General features: G+C 58.0%; 1 protein-coding gene and 1 long non-coding RNA gene across 2 annotated transcripts; one reads left to right on the top strand and one right to left on the bottom strand.

The window, feature by feature from the left end:
- Positions 1-1,110: 1,110 nt before the first annotated feature.
- LOC123811075 lies at positions 1,111-3,776 on the bottom strand. The gene is made up of 3 exons (XR_006784347.1): positions 3,760-3,776; positions 2,206-2,331; positions 1,111-1,122 (listed from the first exon to the last, which is right to left on the bottom strand). It is a non-coding gene; the product is annotated as an uncharacterized LOC123811075 (long non-coding RNA).
- Positions 3,777-4,606: 830 nt separating this feature from the next.
- Positions 4,607-8,238, top strand: ADRA2B (adrenoceptor alpha 2B). Its single transcript, XM_045828004.1, has one exon. The coding sequence runs from the start codon at positions 5,031-5,033 to the stop codon at positions 6,387-6,389; it is 1,359 nt and encodes a 452-aa protein (XP_045683960.1). The 5' UTR covers positions 4,607-5,030; the 3' UTR covers positions 6,390-8,238.
- The last annotated feature ends 7,158 nt before the right edge of the window (positions 8,239-15,396 follow it).

The following is a 15,396-nucleotide window of genomic DNA, read 5'->3' as shown; positions in this document are numbered from 1 at the left end:
TCCTGAGGGCCACGATAGTTGGAGGAGGTGACATGCTTTGTGTTCAATGAGGTCCTCCCAGCTCTGAGGCTTCCCATCACATGCCTCCATTAGGATATGGCTCCGGTCTTGGAATCTGCACTCTCCAGTGACCGAGGTAAGGCTGGCAGAATCTGGGGCACAAGGGAAAGAGCACCCCTCCCCTTTGGGGTTGAGTAGGGATAAGGCTGCCTGTGCCATGTCCTTCCCCATGAAGCCACCTATCACTATAGAGCCCATTCCCTAGGCCAGCTCTGGGCCTACGCCTGTTGCACAAGCTTCACCCTGTCCCTGGTTGTCCAGCCCTGGTTCAGCCCCTGAGAGGGTGTTAACCAGAGCCCAGGTGGCTAGCCACCCCATCCTAGGGTCTGTGGCCTGTTCTCCGATCCCCAACCACATAGCTATGGGGACTCACTGATCAATTCAGTCAACAGACATCTGTCATGAACTAGGTGCCAGGCAGGTTCTGGTGTAGGTGCTGGGAATAGCATGGTAAGCAAGACCGGATTTCTGCTTATGAGTTTATTTGGATGGGGAGAGGGATGGAGGTACACAGGCAGGTAAAAAAAAAACAAAAACAACCCACTTGTGATGGGGGAGGGGAGCATTCCTTTCTGGTGTTGGCATTTCAACTGAGGCCTGAATGACAGGATGAGGCTCCCCTGTGAAAACCTGGAGAAGGAATGGCAGATGCAAAGGCTCTGATGCGGGAAGAGGGTGTGTCAGGCCTGTGCGAACTAGCGGATGCAGAGTGGGGAGCAGGCAGAGCCAGGCCCCTCAGAGAGGGAAGGTTTTATTCTCCGAGACCAGCAGGGAGCAGCTGCTGAAGGGTTCTAGGGAGGGGAGTGATAAGATCTGATTTAATATTTTAAAAGCCATTCTGGTTGCTCTGTGGAAAACGGATGGGAACACTACAGTTGCACAAGCAAAAGCAATTGGGGCAGCGGAAATGCGCAGAAGTGGGTGCTTTCGGAGTGTATTTTCAAGGTTGAGGAACTCACACCAGCGACTGGATGCAGGGGTTGAGGGCCCCGCTTACAGCACTGAGGACCAAGGGCAGAGGCAGGGCTCCGGGACTGTGCGCATCGTCTGAGGCTGCTAGAACTGGAATGAGTGGACCAGGGAGCATGTGGACTGACAGCCTGGAGATCCCACCTGATGGCTTTCACTTTCTCCTGAGTGTTAGGCAAAGCCACAGCTTAGGGGCAGAGGCCAAGGGGATGGGGGCGATGAGAGGTGGAGAAAGGATAATGAAAGCAAAGCTGATTCTGAACAGAGGGAACCAAACTCTAGGAAAGATTTGTGGTTGTGAATTGAAAGCAAGGCCAGTCAATGCAGTGAGTGTTCTGCTCCAGAAAAGGCAGCCACTTGGTCAAAAGCAGAAAGTAGAATGATTTACTTCTAACCAGGGTTGGGGTGTTGTTAGGTGAGTGTGATGGAGGGAGGGAGATGACTGACTGACATTAGAGAGCACTGTTCAAGGGTCTGGGAAGGGGCGAGGTCCAGTCATACAGGGTGGTCTGAGGATCATCCTGGCGAGCACTGCACTGCTGGAGCCCTGGCCTGGGAGAACCTGGGACCAGTCTCACCTCTTAGGCCTGCAGAAGTGGGTCCAGGGCTTCCAGCTAAGACGGCATAACTCCTGCTGCATTCTCACAGCCAGGAATGGAACAACTGTCTTCCTTCTTTGGGAAAGATGGTACCAGGTCACCTTGTCCCTGTGGCCCCCCTTTCCAAGGACATCCCTTGAGGGTACCTTCATTTGGGCACCCTGCCTGCCTGGTACCTGCCTGTCACCATTCAACAGGATGTCTGCTCCGATGGAGGGAGTGATGCAGGAAACCCACTGGACACCGTCTCAGAACAGTGCTCTGAGCAGAGACTGGTGCTATGTGCATGGGATCAAGGAATCAAGGAACGTGGAGAACAGGGCACCTCCTTCCGTCTGTGAGGATGGTGACAGATGAGTGTTCCATAAAGAGAGAGCAGGGCGCAGCAAGCACAGAAAGAGAGTAAGGAGGGTGTTTCTGGCAAAGCAAACAGCCCCTGGAAAGGACTGGAGATGGGGGAGCTTAGGGCAATGTCCAGGGACCACCATGCAACCTGGTGGGGCCAGGAAGGCAGACCAGTGCCTGCTCTAGGCAGTTCCTGCTGCCGGCTGCTTATAGGTCTGGATCCGAACTCTACCTGGTGGAATAGGATGACAATGAAAAGTCAGATGTACTTGAAGGAAGCCCTGCTGTGGCCTGAGGCTCTGATTCCTGCGGGGCTGGGTGGAACAGGCAGCCAGAGCTCTGTGGAGAAGATGGAGAGCTGCAGAGAGGAGCAGAAATCCTGTTATATAATGGTCCCCACTGCCCCCAAAGCCAGAGGCATGTCTGGAGGGTGGGGCTGAAAGGTGGCAGCAGATGACACAGAGCCTGGGGTGGTGGCTGAGCTTCATGGGTGCTTATAGACCATCTCTGGCTGTCTCCACCTGGGCTGGTACCCAGCAGGTCCTGGTGCTGGGCAGACTCAGAGCTGCCCCTTCAGGTGAGAACCCCTCAGTGGGGACTTGAATGGGGCAGGGGAGGGAGTAAAGTAGTTCCAACCTCAGTTTCTCCAGTAGCCTTGAGGCCTGGCCTTTTAAGGAAAATGGGCCAGAGACAAAGGCTGATGCTTGTGGTGTTGTCTGGACCTCCTCCCCACCCCCACCTGAGTATGTTGGAGAGGGTACAAGTGGTCCTTTCCAAGCCCGTTTGGGCCACCAGGGCTCTCGGACTGCACAGCTGGGAACAGGGAGCCACAGAGACAGGTGGGAACTTGCTTAAGTGGTTTCTCCCCAGGCTCCAGTGTTCACCCTCTGTCCTTCCTCATAGAAGGAGTTACTGAGACCTCTCCATCCCTGGCAACTGTGGGTGCAGACCCTGCCCAGCCCAGTGAGTGGGGAGGAGGCATCCATAAAATGTGCCTCTTGATAGGGCAAGAGAGACTGGCTGCCCGCTTGGAACCCAGCCCAGCCAATACTGGACCAATTTGGCTGTGGGCACTTACACCTAACAGGTTCTGGCTAGGCTGGCAGCCCAGGGTCAAGGAGGAACACACCTCCCCACCCATACCACTTGACTGGGGGATCTGGCGTGCCATCCATCTGAGACTGGGTAGGGATAAGCCATTGTCTATGTGCTTGAGAGGCTGCACTCCCAGCTGCCACGAGGGTGGAGCTGACAGGAAGGGCGGTCCAGTGACCCAAAGCCAGTCCTGCTTCCCGGGGTGGATAGGTACCTATTTATGCAGAGGATGTCCTGCAGCACTGTGTGCTAGAAATACAAGGCCAGACTCTAGTCTGGGGTGATAGCATGAGGTGCTCTGAAAGCAGAGAAAAAAGTGCCCCTGAGGCTGCTCAGGCTGGCCCTAGAGGCGATGGCCAGCAGGAGGGTGGGTAGGAACGGGGTTCCTGAGGGAGAGCCATGGCTGCACAGCTCTTCGAGGCCAGGATGGGAGTGGGAGGGGTGTGCGTTTAGTCGGAAATTTCTTCTTGCCTCAACTCCTCTTCCCGCGGCCACCAGAGAGGGGCGCGCAGCGTGCACGTGGCAGTCAGCCGGACTGGACAGGGAGCAAGGGAAACCCTTCCTTTCACAGCTGACCCTGAGACCCGTTTTTCCTGAGACCCCCACTAAGTCTCCTTGCTCTGTGTCCGGGGACATCCTCTTGCTATCGGTCAAAAGATTGTGTGCCCAGAGCCCCCTCTCCCAAACAAACCTTTGGCTTCATCTTGGTTGCTGCCGAGATTTGAGTCAAGCCAGTTTTCCTCTTACCTCTTTCTCCTCAACGGAGGAAACCGAGGCAGCTGCAAGAGAAACAGGGCGACTGAAGCAGTAAATCTCCGAGCACTCGCCTGCCCCTCTGGCTTGGAGCGTTTCGGGGCTCTGGACACTGCGGGGATGCCGGTCCGGCGGGCTGAAGACGGCGGCAGGGGGCGCTCGCCACCCAGCCACACAATGTCTCCCCCGGCACCTCCGGCCCGACGGGAACCTAGTCTGGGCAGGAACGCATTAGGAGTTGGGGTTTGCAGCCGTCTCCCCGCTTCCCTCACCCCCTCCACTTGGCTTCTTTCTCGGGCGCCGGTGTGGCTGCAGTTTATTGTGCCACAGCGCCCAACACCCACCCAGTCTCTCCTTGGGGCTCTTGGGCGACGAGAGCAGCGATCAGTTCGTGCCCACCGTTCTAACTTCCCAGGCTCGGTCCCAGCCCAGTATTCTGTCGGAGAGAGGTCCCCTTCGGTGCCCGCGGCCGCGCCGGCGCAGCGTCCTCGCTCCCTGCACACACCGACTATTCCACTCCCGCAAGCATTCTTCCCAGCGTCTGGAAGATCCCAGTTGCCGGGCCCTTCAGACCTCCGGTACCCAGAGGCCGGGGGGGAAAGGGGCAGGAGCGGGGGCAAGACGCGGAAAGGCTGCGGCGCCCAGTCCTCCTCGAAGCGCCCCTCCACCCAGAAGCCGCCCACCCAGCGCCTGCCCCGCCTCCTGCACCCGCCTCCAGTCTCCTCCCTCCTGCAGACGCTGCTCCGCTCCCCACTCCCCTGCTGCCGCTCACTGCCTGCAGGCGCGGCTCGGAGCCTGAGCCCGAGAGAGAACCTCGGCCTCCGCGCCTCCTCCGAACCGGCAGGAGTGCCCCTGCAGCCCGTGGGACCCTGGGCCCCGGAGCAAGTCCGGCAGCCTGGGGGGTGGGAGGGAGCCACTTTCCCCTCCTCCCTGACAGGGCAGGGCAGGCAGCGGGACAACTTGAAAAACTTCTCAGGGCGGACGGCAGGGACACCGGGCTCCGGTGGAAGAGGATGTAGGGGAGTGGTGCCTGGCCGCAGTCTTCCCCCAACCTCCTGGGTCCCACTCGGCCCAGCCATGGGGCTCCAGCACCCTCAGCACCGGCAGCAGGGCGAGCCCCTCATCTAGCCTAGCTGGGTGGACCAGCACTGTCGCCCCCTGTACTCGCGCTGGGCAAGCAACGCCCCCTCTGGCCTGCTCGACCCTGCCATGGACCACCAGGAGCCCTACTCGGTGCAGGCCACCGCAGCCATCGCGGCGGTTATCACCTTCCTAATTCTCTTCACCATCTTTGGTAACGCGCTGGTCATCCTGGCGGTGTTGACCAGCCGCTCGCTGCGAGCCCCGCAGAACCTGTTCCTGGTGTCGTTGGCCGCAGCCGACATCCTGGTGGCCGCGCTCATCATCCCTTTCTCACTGGCCAACGAGCTGCTGGGCTACTGGTACTTCCGACGAACGTGGTGCGAGGTGTACCTGGCGCTCGACGTGCTCTTCTGTACTTCATCCATCGTGCACCTGTGTGCCATCAGCCTGGACCGCTACTGGGCTGTGAGCCGCGCTCTGGAGTACAACTCCAAACGTACCCCGCGCCGCATCAAGTGCATCATCCTCACGGTGTGGCTCATTGCAGCTGTCATCTCGCTGCCGCCTCTCATCTACAAGGGCGACCCGGGCCCCCAGCCCCGCGGGCGCCCGCAGTGCAAGCTCAACGAAGAGGCCTGGTACATCCTGGCCTCGAGCATTGGGTCCTTCTTCGCACCCTGCCTCATCATGATCCTCGTCTACCTGCGCATCTACCTGATAGCTAAACGTAGCCACCGCAGAAGTCCCAGGGCCAAGGGGAGCCCTGGGGAGGGTAAATCTAAGCAGCCCCACCGGGTCCCTGGGGGAGCCCCAGTCAAACAGCCAACCCTGGCCCCTCATTTGGCTGCTCCGGGAGAGGCCAATGGACACTCTAAGTCCACTGGGGAGAAGGAGCAGGGGAGGACACCTGAAGATACTGCGAGCCCTGCCTTGCCACCCAGCTGGCCTTCCCTTCCCCGAGCATGCCAGGATCCAAAGGAAGCTGTCTGTGGACTGTCTCCTGAAGATGAAGTTGGAGAGGAGGAGGAGGAAGAGGAAGAGGAGGAGGATGACGATGAGTGTGAGCCTCAGGCCTTGCCAGCATCCCCTGCCTCAGCTTGCAACCCATCCCTGCAGCAGCCACAGGGCTCCCAGGTGCTGGCCACCCTGCGTGGCCAGGTGCTCCTGAGCAGGGGAATGGGTGCTGCGGGTGGGCAGTGGTGGCGTCGGCGGGCTCAGCTGACCCGGGAGAAGAGGTTCACCTTTGTGCTGGCCGTGGTCATTGGCGTCTTTGTGCTCTGCTGGTTCCCCTTCTTCTTCAGCTACAGTCTGGGTGCCATCTGCCCACAGCACTGCAAGGTGCCCCATGGCCTCTTCCAGTTCTTCTTCTGGATCGGCTACTGCAACAGCTCGCTGAACCCTGTCATCTACACTGTCTTCAACCAGGACTTCCGTCGTGCCTTCCGAAGGATCCTTTGCCGACAGTGGACCCAGACGGCCTGGTGAGCCGCCTGCCTGCTGCCCTTGTGGGGTTGGTGCCAGGTGGCACCAGGGTCCCCCCTGCTTCCTACCCTGTTTTATGTGGCTGTCTCCCCGGGGCTGTCTGGTCTCTGCCCAGGTCCTTCAGGCCTCATCTTGGGAGCACCTGGGAGAGGCATGGGCAGGGTGCAGTTCACAGGGGACTATAATAAGCCTTCCCTTGCTGGCTTAGCCGTGGGGGAACATCTTCTCCACACCCTGCCAGACCACAGAGAAATGGAGGAGGCCGGACCTTCCTAAGTGTGGCTGAGGCCAGGCTGGGATAGAGCACCCCCCTCCTGGAACCCTGGAACCCAGTAAGCTTTCCTGAGAACCTTGTGGTCCCTGGCAGGCCCCTTGCGGGTGGTGTTTTGTTTCTTTTTCATCTTCCCCAGTAAAGAGCAGGAAGCCAGCTTTCCACTCCCCCCAAGAGGGCCTGCTGCTGAGGGAGGGGCAGAGTCGATGACAGCTGTGCATCCACACTGAGTGCCTGCGGACCCCAACAGGCTCTGGGTGGGGGTTTATGGGCTGGCGCTGTCCCTGGGCCCTTCTTCCCCTTCTCCCCGCTCTTGGATTTGTGGTTTCTTTGAAAGCTAGAACTGTGATCTGTGTCGCACCCGGCGCCCCTCTGGAGACCTGGCCTCTGCCTCAACAGGACATCCCTGATCACTAGCCTTCACCCCCTGCAAAATTCAGGGCAACAATAGCTCGCCGCCTACTTGCTGCAGGGAGATGAAAGGCGTTGCAGAAAGCTTTGAGCTCTGTGGGGGGACCTAGAGAACCAGAAAATGTGATTATTTGGTGATATAAAAACCCCTTTCTCTGTGTTCACCACCACCTGTGTTCCTGTAGACTTCTGTTCTGTGCCTGGGGTGTGTGAATTCCTACCCCAAACTGGAAGTGGGGAGTGGCAGACACAATGACTATTTCAGTTAAAGGGTTTCTTTGAGAATGCGTTCTTGTGCCTGCAAAGGTTTGAGTTATTATGCTGCATGACAACTTCTTGACATTTTACCTGCAACACCAAGAGGGTTTTTTGTGGCTTGGGCCCCTCATGGGGAATAAGCCTTTTGTCATCATGCAGGCAAATTGTTTCCCCAAGATAGCTAAAAATACCCACAGCCTGGGAACAGTCTGATGTGGGAGCCCGTGGCGGGTGACAGAGCTCTCAGGCAGGGTTCTGGGCTTGGGCAGGTAAGCCGTGGCCTTCTGGAACCCTGGGGAGCCTCATACAGGATCGCCAGACAGAGCTCTAAGCCCCAAAAAGGTCCCTGTGATGCACAACTGACCCCACCTTGGTGGGTGTTGGCTGGCCACCACCAACCCAGCCGTGTGGCTCTATCCCACTAATGTGGCTCCAGGGGCCTCTTTCTCCTAATTCTTAACCCCCACCCAGACCCTTGAACCCAGAACAGTTTGGAGCATGTGAAAGATGTTTCCCAGTGGTCCCCTCCGGGAGTGCTTGACTTCAACAGTAAGCTTGTGGGATCTTAGCTGGGGCGGGGCCCACTGGGAGGGCACTGGTGGCTCTCTAACAGACCTGCGCAGATTGGGAGGGGTACTGGAGGCATTTTCTGGGGTGAAAGGAATGGAGAGGACCAAAGAGAGTCCTCCGTTCATTCCTTAGTCTCAGTGTGAGGCCAGGGCATCACCCTGGGGCAGGGCTGGGTAGTTAGGTGGACCCAGGAGAGGGACTGGCTTGTAACATCTTCTGATGGTCTCACCTATGCTTCAGGGCACCCCTGCTGTTGTTGCCTGTGAGCGCCCTGTTGTGAAATGCAGGTTTTTATTTTTAAAGGTTTGAGCTATTTTATCAATAAAAGATATTTTGTAATAAGCACTCTGTGTCAGTTTCCCAAGAGCTGCTGACTGTAGTTCTTCCTTAGCTACTTGTAGCAGACTTGGCACGGGCCAGTTGCCCTCCCCTCCTCCAGGTGTTGCCAGCTGGTGCCCATCCAGCTGTCTGCCTGTCTGCTTCATCCACGCGGCGTCCCCTATTCCTCCTTGTGAGCCATGGGGGGCGGAATGGTCAGAGGAGCCTGAGGCCAGCTGCTTGGGAAGGAGGAAAGGGAGCCTGACTGGAGGTGGTGTCCTTTGGGCTGGGACCTGGGGGAGAACACCCAGAGGCAAGACTTCTGGGCAGGGAAACAGCACGTGCAAAAAGGGTGCCGTGTGTGTGGTACACTTGGCACTTTGAGAGTCAGCTGCAAGCTGGCCTTGCTGGGCAGTCAGGTGCAGGAGTGGGGGCCAGCGGAGGTGGTCTGGCACTACCCATGCAGTAGAGGGTAGCGGGAGGGAGGACGGGCTCTCTGTGGACTCTAAGCTGCTGCCTTCAGTGCAGGCAGGAGAGGGAGCGGGGCTGCTCAGCTTCAGGCTGCCTCACACTGAGATGCAGTCATGATGTCTGTATTGGAGTTTCCTCATTTCCAGATAAAGCACCCAAGGCCCCATAGCGTCCCTGTGCAAAGGAGTTCCACACACCAGTCCTCCTGTCCCACCTCCGAGAGGGCAGCCTCAGGCCAGACACAGCAGGCTGCTGGTGGGGCCACTGGGAGACTGGGGGTATTTAGGGTGGTGCTGGGGAGGGTGAAGCCTGGAAGGGGAGGCGGGAAGGAGCAGTGAGGCCCCAGCATCTGGAAGTGTAAGGACACCCTTCACCTCCACGTGTCCACCAAAACTGGTGTCCTTGGCAATGTAGAGCTCTGCTGAGGATTTACCAAGAATACCAGGCCCTGCTCTGAGGAGTTCCCAGCCCTGCCCACCAGCCTGCACCCATGGCCAAGGCCCTGAGGCCTGACGAGGGCAGATCAGAATAGTTCGTCTGTCCCCTGAGCTGATCGATCTTCTGGAGCTCTGTCTGATTACCTGGTTAGTTATCCGGGCCCAAGCTCTTTCCGCCTGACCACACTGTTTCCTGTTGCCCGAGGGCTTGCCAGGGGCAGGCCCATGGGCCCGGGGGAGGGGCTCCCTCCAGTCTCTGGAGATGGCAGGAAATTTTCCTGCTGGCACTGGACTGTTGCCATTTCATTGTGAATACATTCTCTCATGTGAGCCTCGCAACCTTGCCAGGTGTGCTACCTTTACAGACGAGGAAACTGCAGCTGGGTAGTTGCAGAAAAGGTGTGGCCCAAATCACAGCGTCATGAAAGTCCGTTGCAGAAAAGGTGTGGTTCTGTCTGTGGCACCATCTCTTTTCAGTGGCCTGGCTGGAGGCGGACCCCCAGCCCCGGGGTGGGGGAACCGGGTCTGAAACCCTGGTTGCCTAGTCTGTTCCCCACACCACACCTCCATCCTGAGGGGCTGTAGCCAGACTCAGGAGAGGCAGTCACACATTTAGGAATCGTCTGCTGACAACCCACCGTGGGAGAGGCCTTGTGTTTGCCTCATCCCTGCTATCCAACTCAGTTTTCAGGACCTGAGGAGCAGCATCCTGGGAACTTAGCTGGGAACTCAGCTGTGTGCACAGCTGAGCCGATCCCAGGACTGCTGGCTCCCGAACGGACCTCTTCTCACATCCCTTCCTGCTGTTCCGTGTGAGCAGCACCTAGTTTTGATTGCACCCTGAGCCCATCTTAGGGTTAGAGGGTTGATGAGGTGGGTTCAGAGCAACAGATATGGGTGCGGAGGCCCTGCTGCTCTCAGGAATAGTCCTGGTAAACACCTGCAGGTGAGGGCGGGGCCAGCAGGCAGGCAGGGAGGTGTGGCGGTCCGTCAGGGGGCTGTGAGTGGTCTTGGCTGGGCACTTCTACCTCTGGAGACCATTCTTGAGTGAGGGGGGGGCACCAATGGGGAAGACAGAGAAGAGGTTGGGTGTGAAGGCTTAGAAATACATCACCCCCTTCTGCCCTCACCCTGTAAGAATCTGGAAACACTCTTGAAAGGGAGTTGAGGCTCTGCCCCTGCCTCAGACCAGGTGCTGAGAAATTTGGGGTGCTAGAAATTCCTCTTTGGAGCTTTCTTGCAGGAGGCACCCTGACCTACCTGCTCAGAAGGTGCTGTGGCAGGAGGGCCAGCTGACCAGCTGCCAGGACACAAGGTGGAGCGGGGATTGCGGGTTCATCAGGCGGGGTCACAAAGTCCCCCTCAGTCCTTGCATGGCTTCTACCTTGTGTGTGTGGACTGCTGGGAAGGGGCTTTGTGACCATGCCCACCCCCCACCTGCAGATGGGCTGCTGCCAGCTGGGAGGACACATGTGACCCTAGGGAGTTGGTACTGGGCAACCTTTTGTGGCCCTGACACTGGCTGGGACTTCTGCTCTAGCACCTGGGGCCTGTGTGCAGCAGCAGGGGGCTTCCGTGCTGGTGAAAATCATGGTGGGGAGGTGATGGGGGGGCACCGGGGTCACGCCTGCTTCTGCCACCATCTGTCTGGCTGTGCCTGGGCAGGGTCGGGTCCTTCCTGGGCTCTGTGTCCCAGCCTGCCCACAGGGATTGCCTCTACAGTCTCCAGGAGTCCCCAGCCTGAGGCTCCTTCTCTGCTCCACCCCAACCCCAGCTCCTGGAAGGTCCAGACACCGAGGTCCCTGGAGTTAAGTCGTTGGCTTGAGTTAGCCTCCTGGACAGAATCAGGCTGTTCTTCTCACCTGTGTAGCTCAGTGCAGAGGCAGACTGGGTCTGGAGACACCAGTCAGTCTGGGGCCCTCTGCGATGGAATAAGGCAACTCAGAGTCCTTAGGGCCAGTGCCTGCCATGCATCATTCGAGATTGGAACTTACTATCTCTGTCTCACAGGTGAGGAAACTGAGGCTGAGGGAAGTTAAGGATCTTGTCTGAGGTCCTTCAGAGCCAGGATTACAAATCCACCCAGTCTAATCTTAACTGTGTCACTAGCTGGTCTCAGTGTCCGCCCCAGGCCAGGGGTCCTCCCAGCCCAGCAGCGCCTCTGACCTGCAGAGACCCTGGCTTGGGGGTGACCTCCCTGACTGTTGGCACCTCCATGAGAGCAGGGCCCAGGCAGGAGTGAGGTGCTCCCACCCTCCCAGGCTCTGCTCACTGTTAGCAGGGGAGGCAAGGAGTACTTGGCTAAAATTAGACACTGGGATCCTTATGCTCCCGCATCCGTCCGGCATCGGGGAAGGCTGTTGTCAGAAGGCCAGGGCTGGAAGGAGGCTGAATGTCAGCTTTCTCCCTCCCCAGGGCCCACTGGCTCTGATCTTCTCACACCCTCCCCGGCCCTTGGCCAAAGGCTCTTGCCCTTGGCTTGGCCTTGTGGTCATCTATTGATTAGCAGTGATTTCAAAGGGAGAGGCCCCCCACCCCTTAATACCCACCCTCTACTCCTGGGACTCCAGGGCCCCTTTGCCCTTCTCTTCCCTTCCTCCCATCCCACTCCTGGCCCCGCCCACTTCCGGGTCCTCAGTGACTCACTCCCCCTTGTGTGAGCCTTCCCTCCGCCTCCTGCTGACTTCTGCCTCTCCCTGGGATGGCCCTGGCTCCTCCTGGGGCCTGCCGGCCTGGTGCCACCTTCTTGGGCCCCTGGCCCTCTGGCAGGCCAGGTGGGGGAGGTGCAGAGCCTGGCTGAGGGTGCTAGGGCTCTGCCCTCATTTTCCCTGGGGAGGGGCAGGCCCCTCCGGGGCTGAGGTTTGGGCTACTCCAATCTCAGAGGCCTGGAGCTCAGTTAGAATGCCACTACCTCCCACCCCTGGGGACCTGGGCTGCTTCAAGAACAGAGAGGGCTGGGCCAGGGCAGTGTGGAGCCTGCGTCCTTACATCTTACATCGTCCAGTTCCCACCCCAGTGAGCCACAGCTGGGAGGCAGGGAGCGTGAGAGCTGCCTGCGCCTGCTGCTAGGAGTCCCTGGACACTGGGGTCAGCAAGGGTTAAACCCGCCCTCCCCTCCTAGCTCAGGAGAGGGCTAGGTGGGGTGGCCATAGGCTGCCGGCTCCACCAGGCCCCTGGTGCTCCTTGACAGGTGCCACTTTGACATAGCTACTCCAGCTGCAAATTTTCATGCCCTGCTTGCCTGGCAGCTGGAATTAGGAGGGGCACAAGGCTGGCAACTATTAAAAGGGTTTTCTCAGCTGTTTCAGAAGCATTGGCTGGGGTCCAGAGACTGGGGTCTAGAGGCTGGAGTCGTGGTCCCAGCGGGGCCACCAAATTTCTGGGTGACCTTGGGAAAATCCCTTCACCTCCCTGGGCTTCAAATTCCTCACTGTCAGATGAAGGAGTTGGATTGGAGCATGGCTAAAATGACGACGTCCTGGGTGCTACCCTGGGAACCGCTGGGCTGCCGGTAACCGCAGCGAGAACCACCGGGAACTGCAGCAAGGAGACAAACCAGTCAGCACTCTCCTGCCCCACCGCACCCCTGCCTCTCCCTGCTTATCTATTGTTCAGAAAGCAGCTCCGCCACTGCCCATCAGGATTCCTCCTCTGCCCACCCCAGGCTCAAGCAACCCCCTCAGCCAACCCCTTGCCCTGCCCAGGACACCTGCGCCCCAGGGAAATCTAGGAGGCAGAAACCTTAGAAGGGTCATCTTGGAAGACGTTCATTCACAGCCTTAAGGCAGGCCGGGAGCCCATGGATCAGGGTGGGGCAAGGTGCCTGGGAGGCGGAGGGTCCAGGAGAAGCCAGCCTGTGCTAGACATTGTGTCAAAAGTAAGGCTGGATGGGCAACTGAGGCTGGGGGGCAACAGTGGAGGAAGTGGGTAAGGTCCTTTGGGAGGGGCAAGCAGTGGAGGGGGTGCTCCCGAGGAAACCCTGCTGCCATCGGGTAAGGGCCTCGATGTGGCCCCTGAAAATGAACCAGCCTTGGGCCTGGCCGGACAGCTCAGTCGGTCAGAGCGCCGTCCTGACACCCAAGGATGCAGGTTGCATCCCAGGTCAGGGCACATTCAAGAATCAACCAATGAATGCATTGAATATGTGGAACAACAAATTGAGGTCTCTCCCTAAAAACACAAACAAAACAAACAAAAAGAGCTTTAACCCTGGCTGTGGTGGGCCTCCCTGGTGGGGGCAGGAGCTCTGCCTCGTTGGCACCTGTTCCCCCTCCCGACATGCAGCCCGGGGCAGGCACGTGAGAAGTGTTCGCGGAACCAGTGAGGTTTCCCAGCAGTCTGTGGCAGCCTTGGCCTTGGTCACTTAAGGCTGAGAACCCTTGTGCTCTGGGAATGTGTCTCTGGTTCAGTGTTTAAATTTTCTGTTTTGTTTTGTTTTTCCCATAGATCCTAGAGAAATTCTGTTGGAAGAGTCCATCCTGGCCTTGGCTGGGCCAGAGTAGGGAGAACTGTCCCTTGGAGCTGGGTGGGGGACACCAGAGCATCCCAGGGGAAGGCGTGTCAAGGACCCATCCTGGAGTGTGGAGAGTAGATGGGGTGGACAGAGAGGGGACAGGCAGAGACAGGGCATGGTTGGGTCATCCCAGTAGCAACATGAAAAAAGTACTGGCTTTGCTGTCGAACTTGGCTTCATAGCTTACTGACTGTGTGGCCTCAGGCACACCGTGAAACCTCTCTGAGCCTCAATTTTCTCATATTTAAAAGGGAATGACATTGGCTCCTTTAAGGTTGGAGCAGTGTATTGAGAAATAGAAATGATGTAAATGTCCTAATATTGTGTGGGAGGGCAAAATTGACATCCGCAGAAGGAAATAGACATTCTGATGTACTCTCTAGACATCCGGGTCCATCAAGGTGAGCTAGCAGGACCCCTTGTCCCCAGGTGTCCCTGATTCACTGCTCAGGGACCTGATAGGAAGAGGGTGGACTCTGGGTCCTGGAAGATGGCCCCATCCTGCATATGGATCTGCTGTAACCCCCTGTCCTCACCCTATGTTTCTGTGGAATCCAAAACTTCTCCTACCCAGAGCTTCTGCCAGGCTTTCTAACTGTGCCGCTGAGAGGGGAAGGCGCTCAGGCAAACAAGTCAAATGCTTGCACCCTCACCACTATGACCATGGCAGACCTCAGCAACAGACCTCAGAACCTTCTCCAGGAGCTGCCGCAGGCTGCAGGGAGTGCTGGGCAGGCAGGCTCAATCACCTACCACTCGCTCCTCTGAGAGATGAAGCCTATGTTTCCCTGACTCCATGGAGAATCCTGGCCTCGAATCCCAGTGGGTGTGAAAGGAAGGGCTGCCAGCCTGAAGTGAGGGGGCTGTTGGAGTGTAAAGAAGTTGTCTCTGGAGACCTGTAGGATTCCTATAGTTCTGCTGTGTAGGGGGCACCCAGGTGTCAAATGTCAATGCCCTCAGGGACCCCAAAGATTCTGAGAAAACTGCATGTGGATGCACAGTTGTCAGCAGTGGGGTGTCTGGGGGCCAGATGTGGGTGAGGCCAGGAAGCACCTCAGGGCCTGGGGGAGCATGGGGCTTCCTGGGACAGCACACCTAGACGGGGCCAGAGGTGGGCAGGAAGAGTAGGAAGGGCTTCGGAACGCTGGAGGTCTTATGCCCTCAGGTGAGGGCATAAGTAACGCCAAGTGAGGATGCTTCAAGTTCACTTGCCCACACTGCCTTTCCTGCCGCTTGGGAGTCTGATGGCCTGGTGTGAGTAGGCGTGGGGGCTCCCTGCGCTCTAGGGGTAGAACTGGAGCCCTGATTCCATCCACCTGCACAGCACCCACAGCAGCGGGCACCCCTGCAGCCCTAGCCATCAGTGTGCTTATGACACCCACACTTTATGTGGCCCCTCCCCAACCAAACACCTGTCTTCCCTCTCTGCTGTGTTTTCTCCTTGGCACTTATCACCAGTTAGCAGGCTGGATATCTTACTTACCTATCTGCCTCTGTCTTTGTCCCCTAATAGACTGTGGGCACCACGACGGCTGGCCTAGTCACCTGTCTCGTTCACTGTGTAGCCCTGACAGTGCCTGGCAGAGAGTGAAAACATAAGGGCCACCCCAGCCTGCTATCCTGACACAGGTCTCCATGGGTGCTGAGGTACCCTGGAAACACGGTGAAGGAAGAAAGCCATGTTTATCTGAACTCCTTGGAAGGGAGGAAGAGTGGATGGGGATGGGGTAGGGTGGGCAGTTAGCACTTCTAGAAGCAGCT

This window comes from Phyllostomus hastatus, unplaced genomic scaffold, assembly GCF_019186645.2.
Source record: "Phyllostomus hastatus isolate PE091 unplaced genomic scaffold, TTU_PhHast_1.1 phas_scaffold_78, whole genome shotgun sequence".
In the NCBI taxonomy this organism is placed as follows: Eukaryota; Metazoa; Chordata; class Mammalia; order Chiroptera; family Phyllostomidae; genus Phyllostomus; species Phyllostomus hastatus.
The sequence above is the reverse complement of the archived record's forward strand: the minus strand, read 5'-3'. Positions and strand labels throughout refer to the sequence as shown.

Excerpts from the sequence above, each read along its gene's own strand:
- ADRA2B (XM_045828004.1), top strand. The coding sequence starts at position 5,031 with ATGGACCACCAGGAGCCCTACTCGGTGCAGGCCACCGCAGCCATCGCG.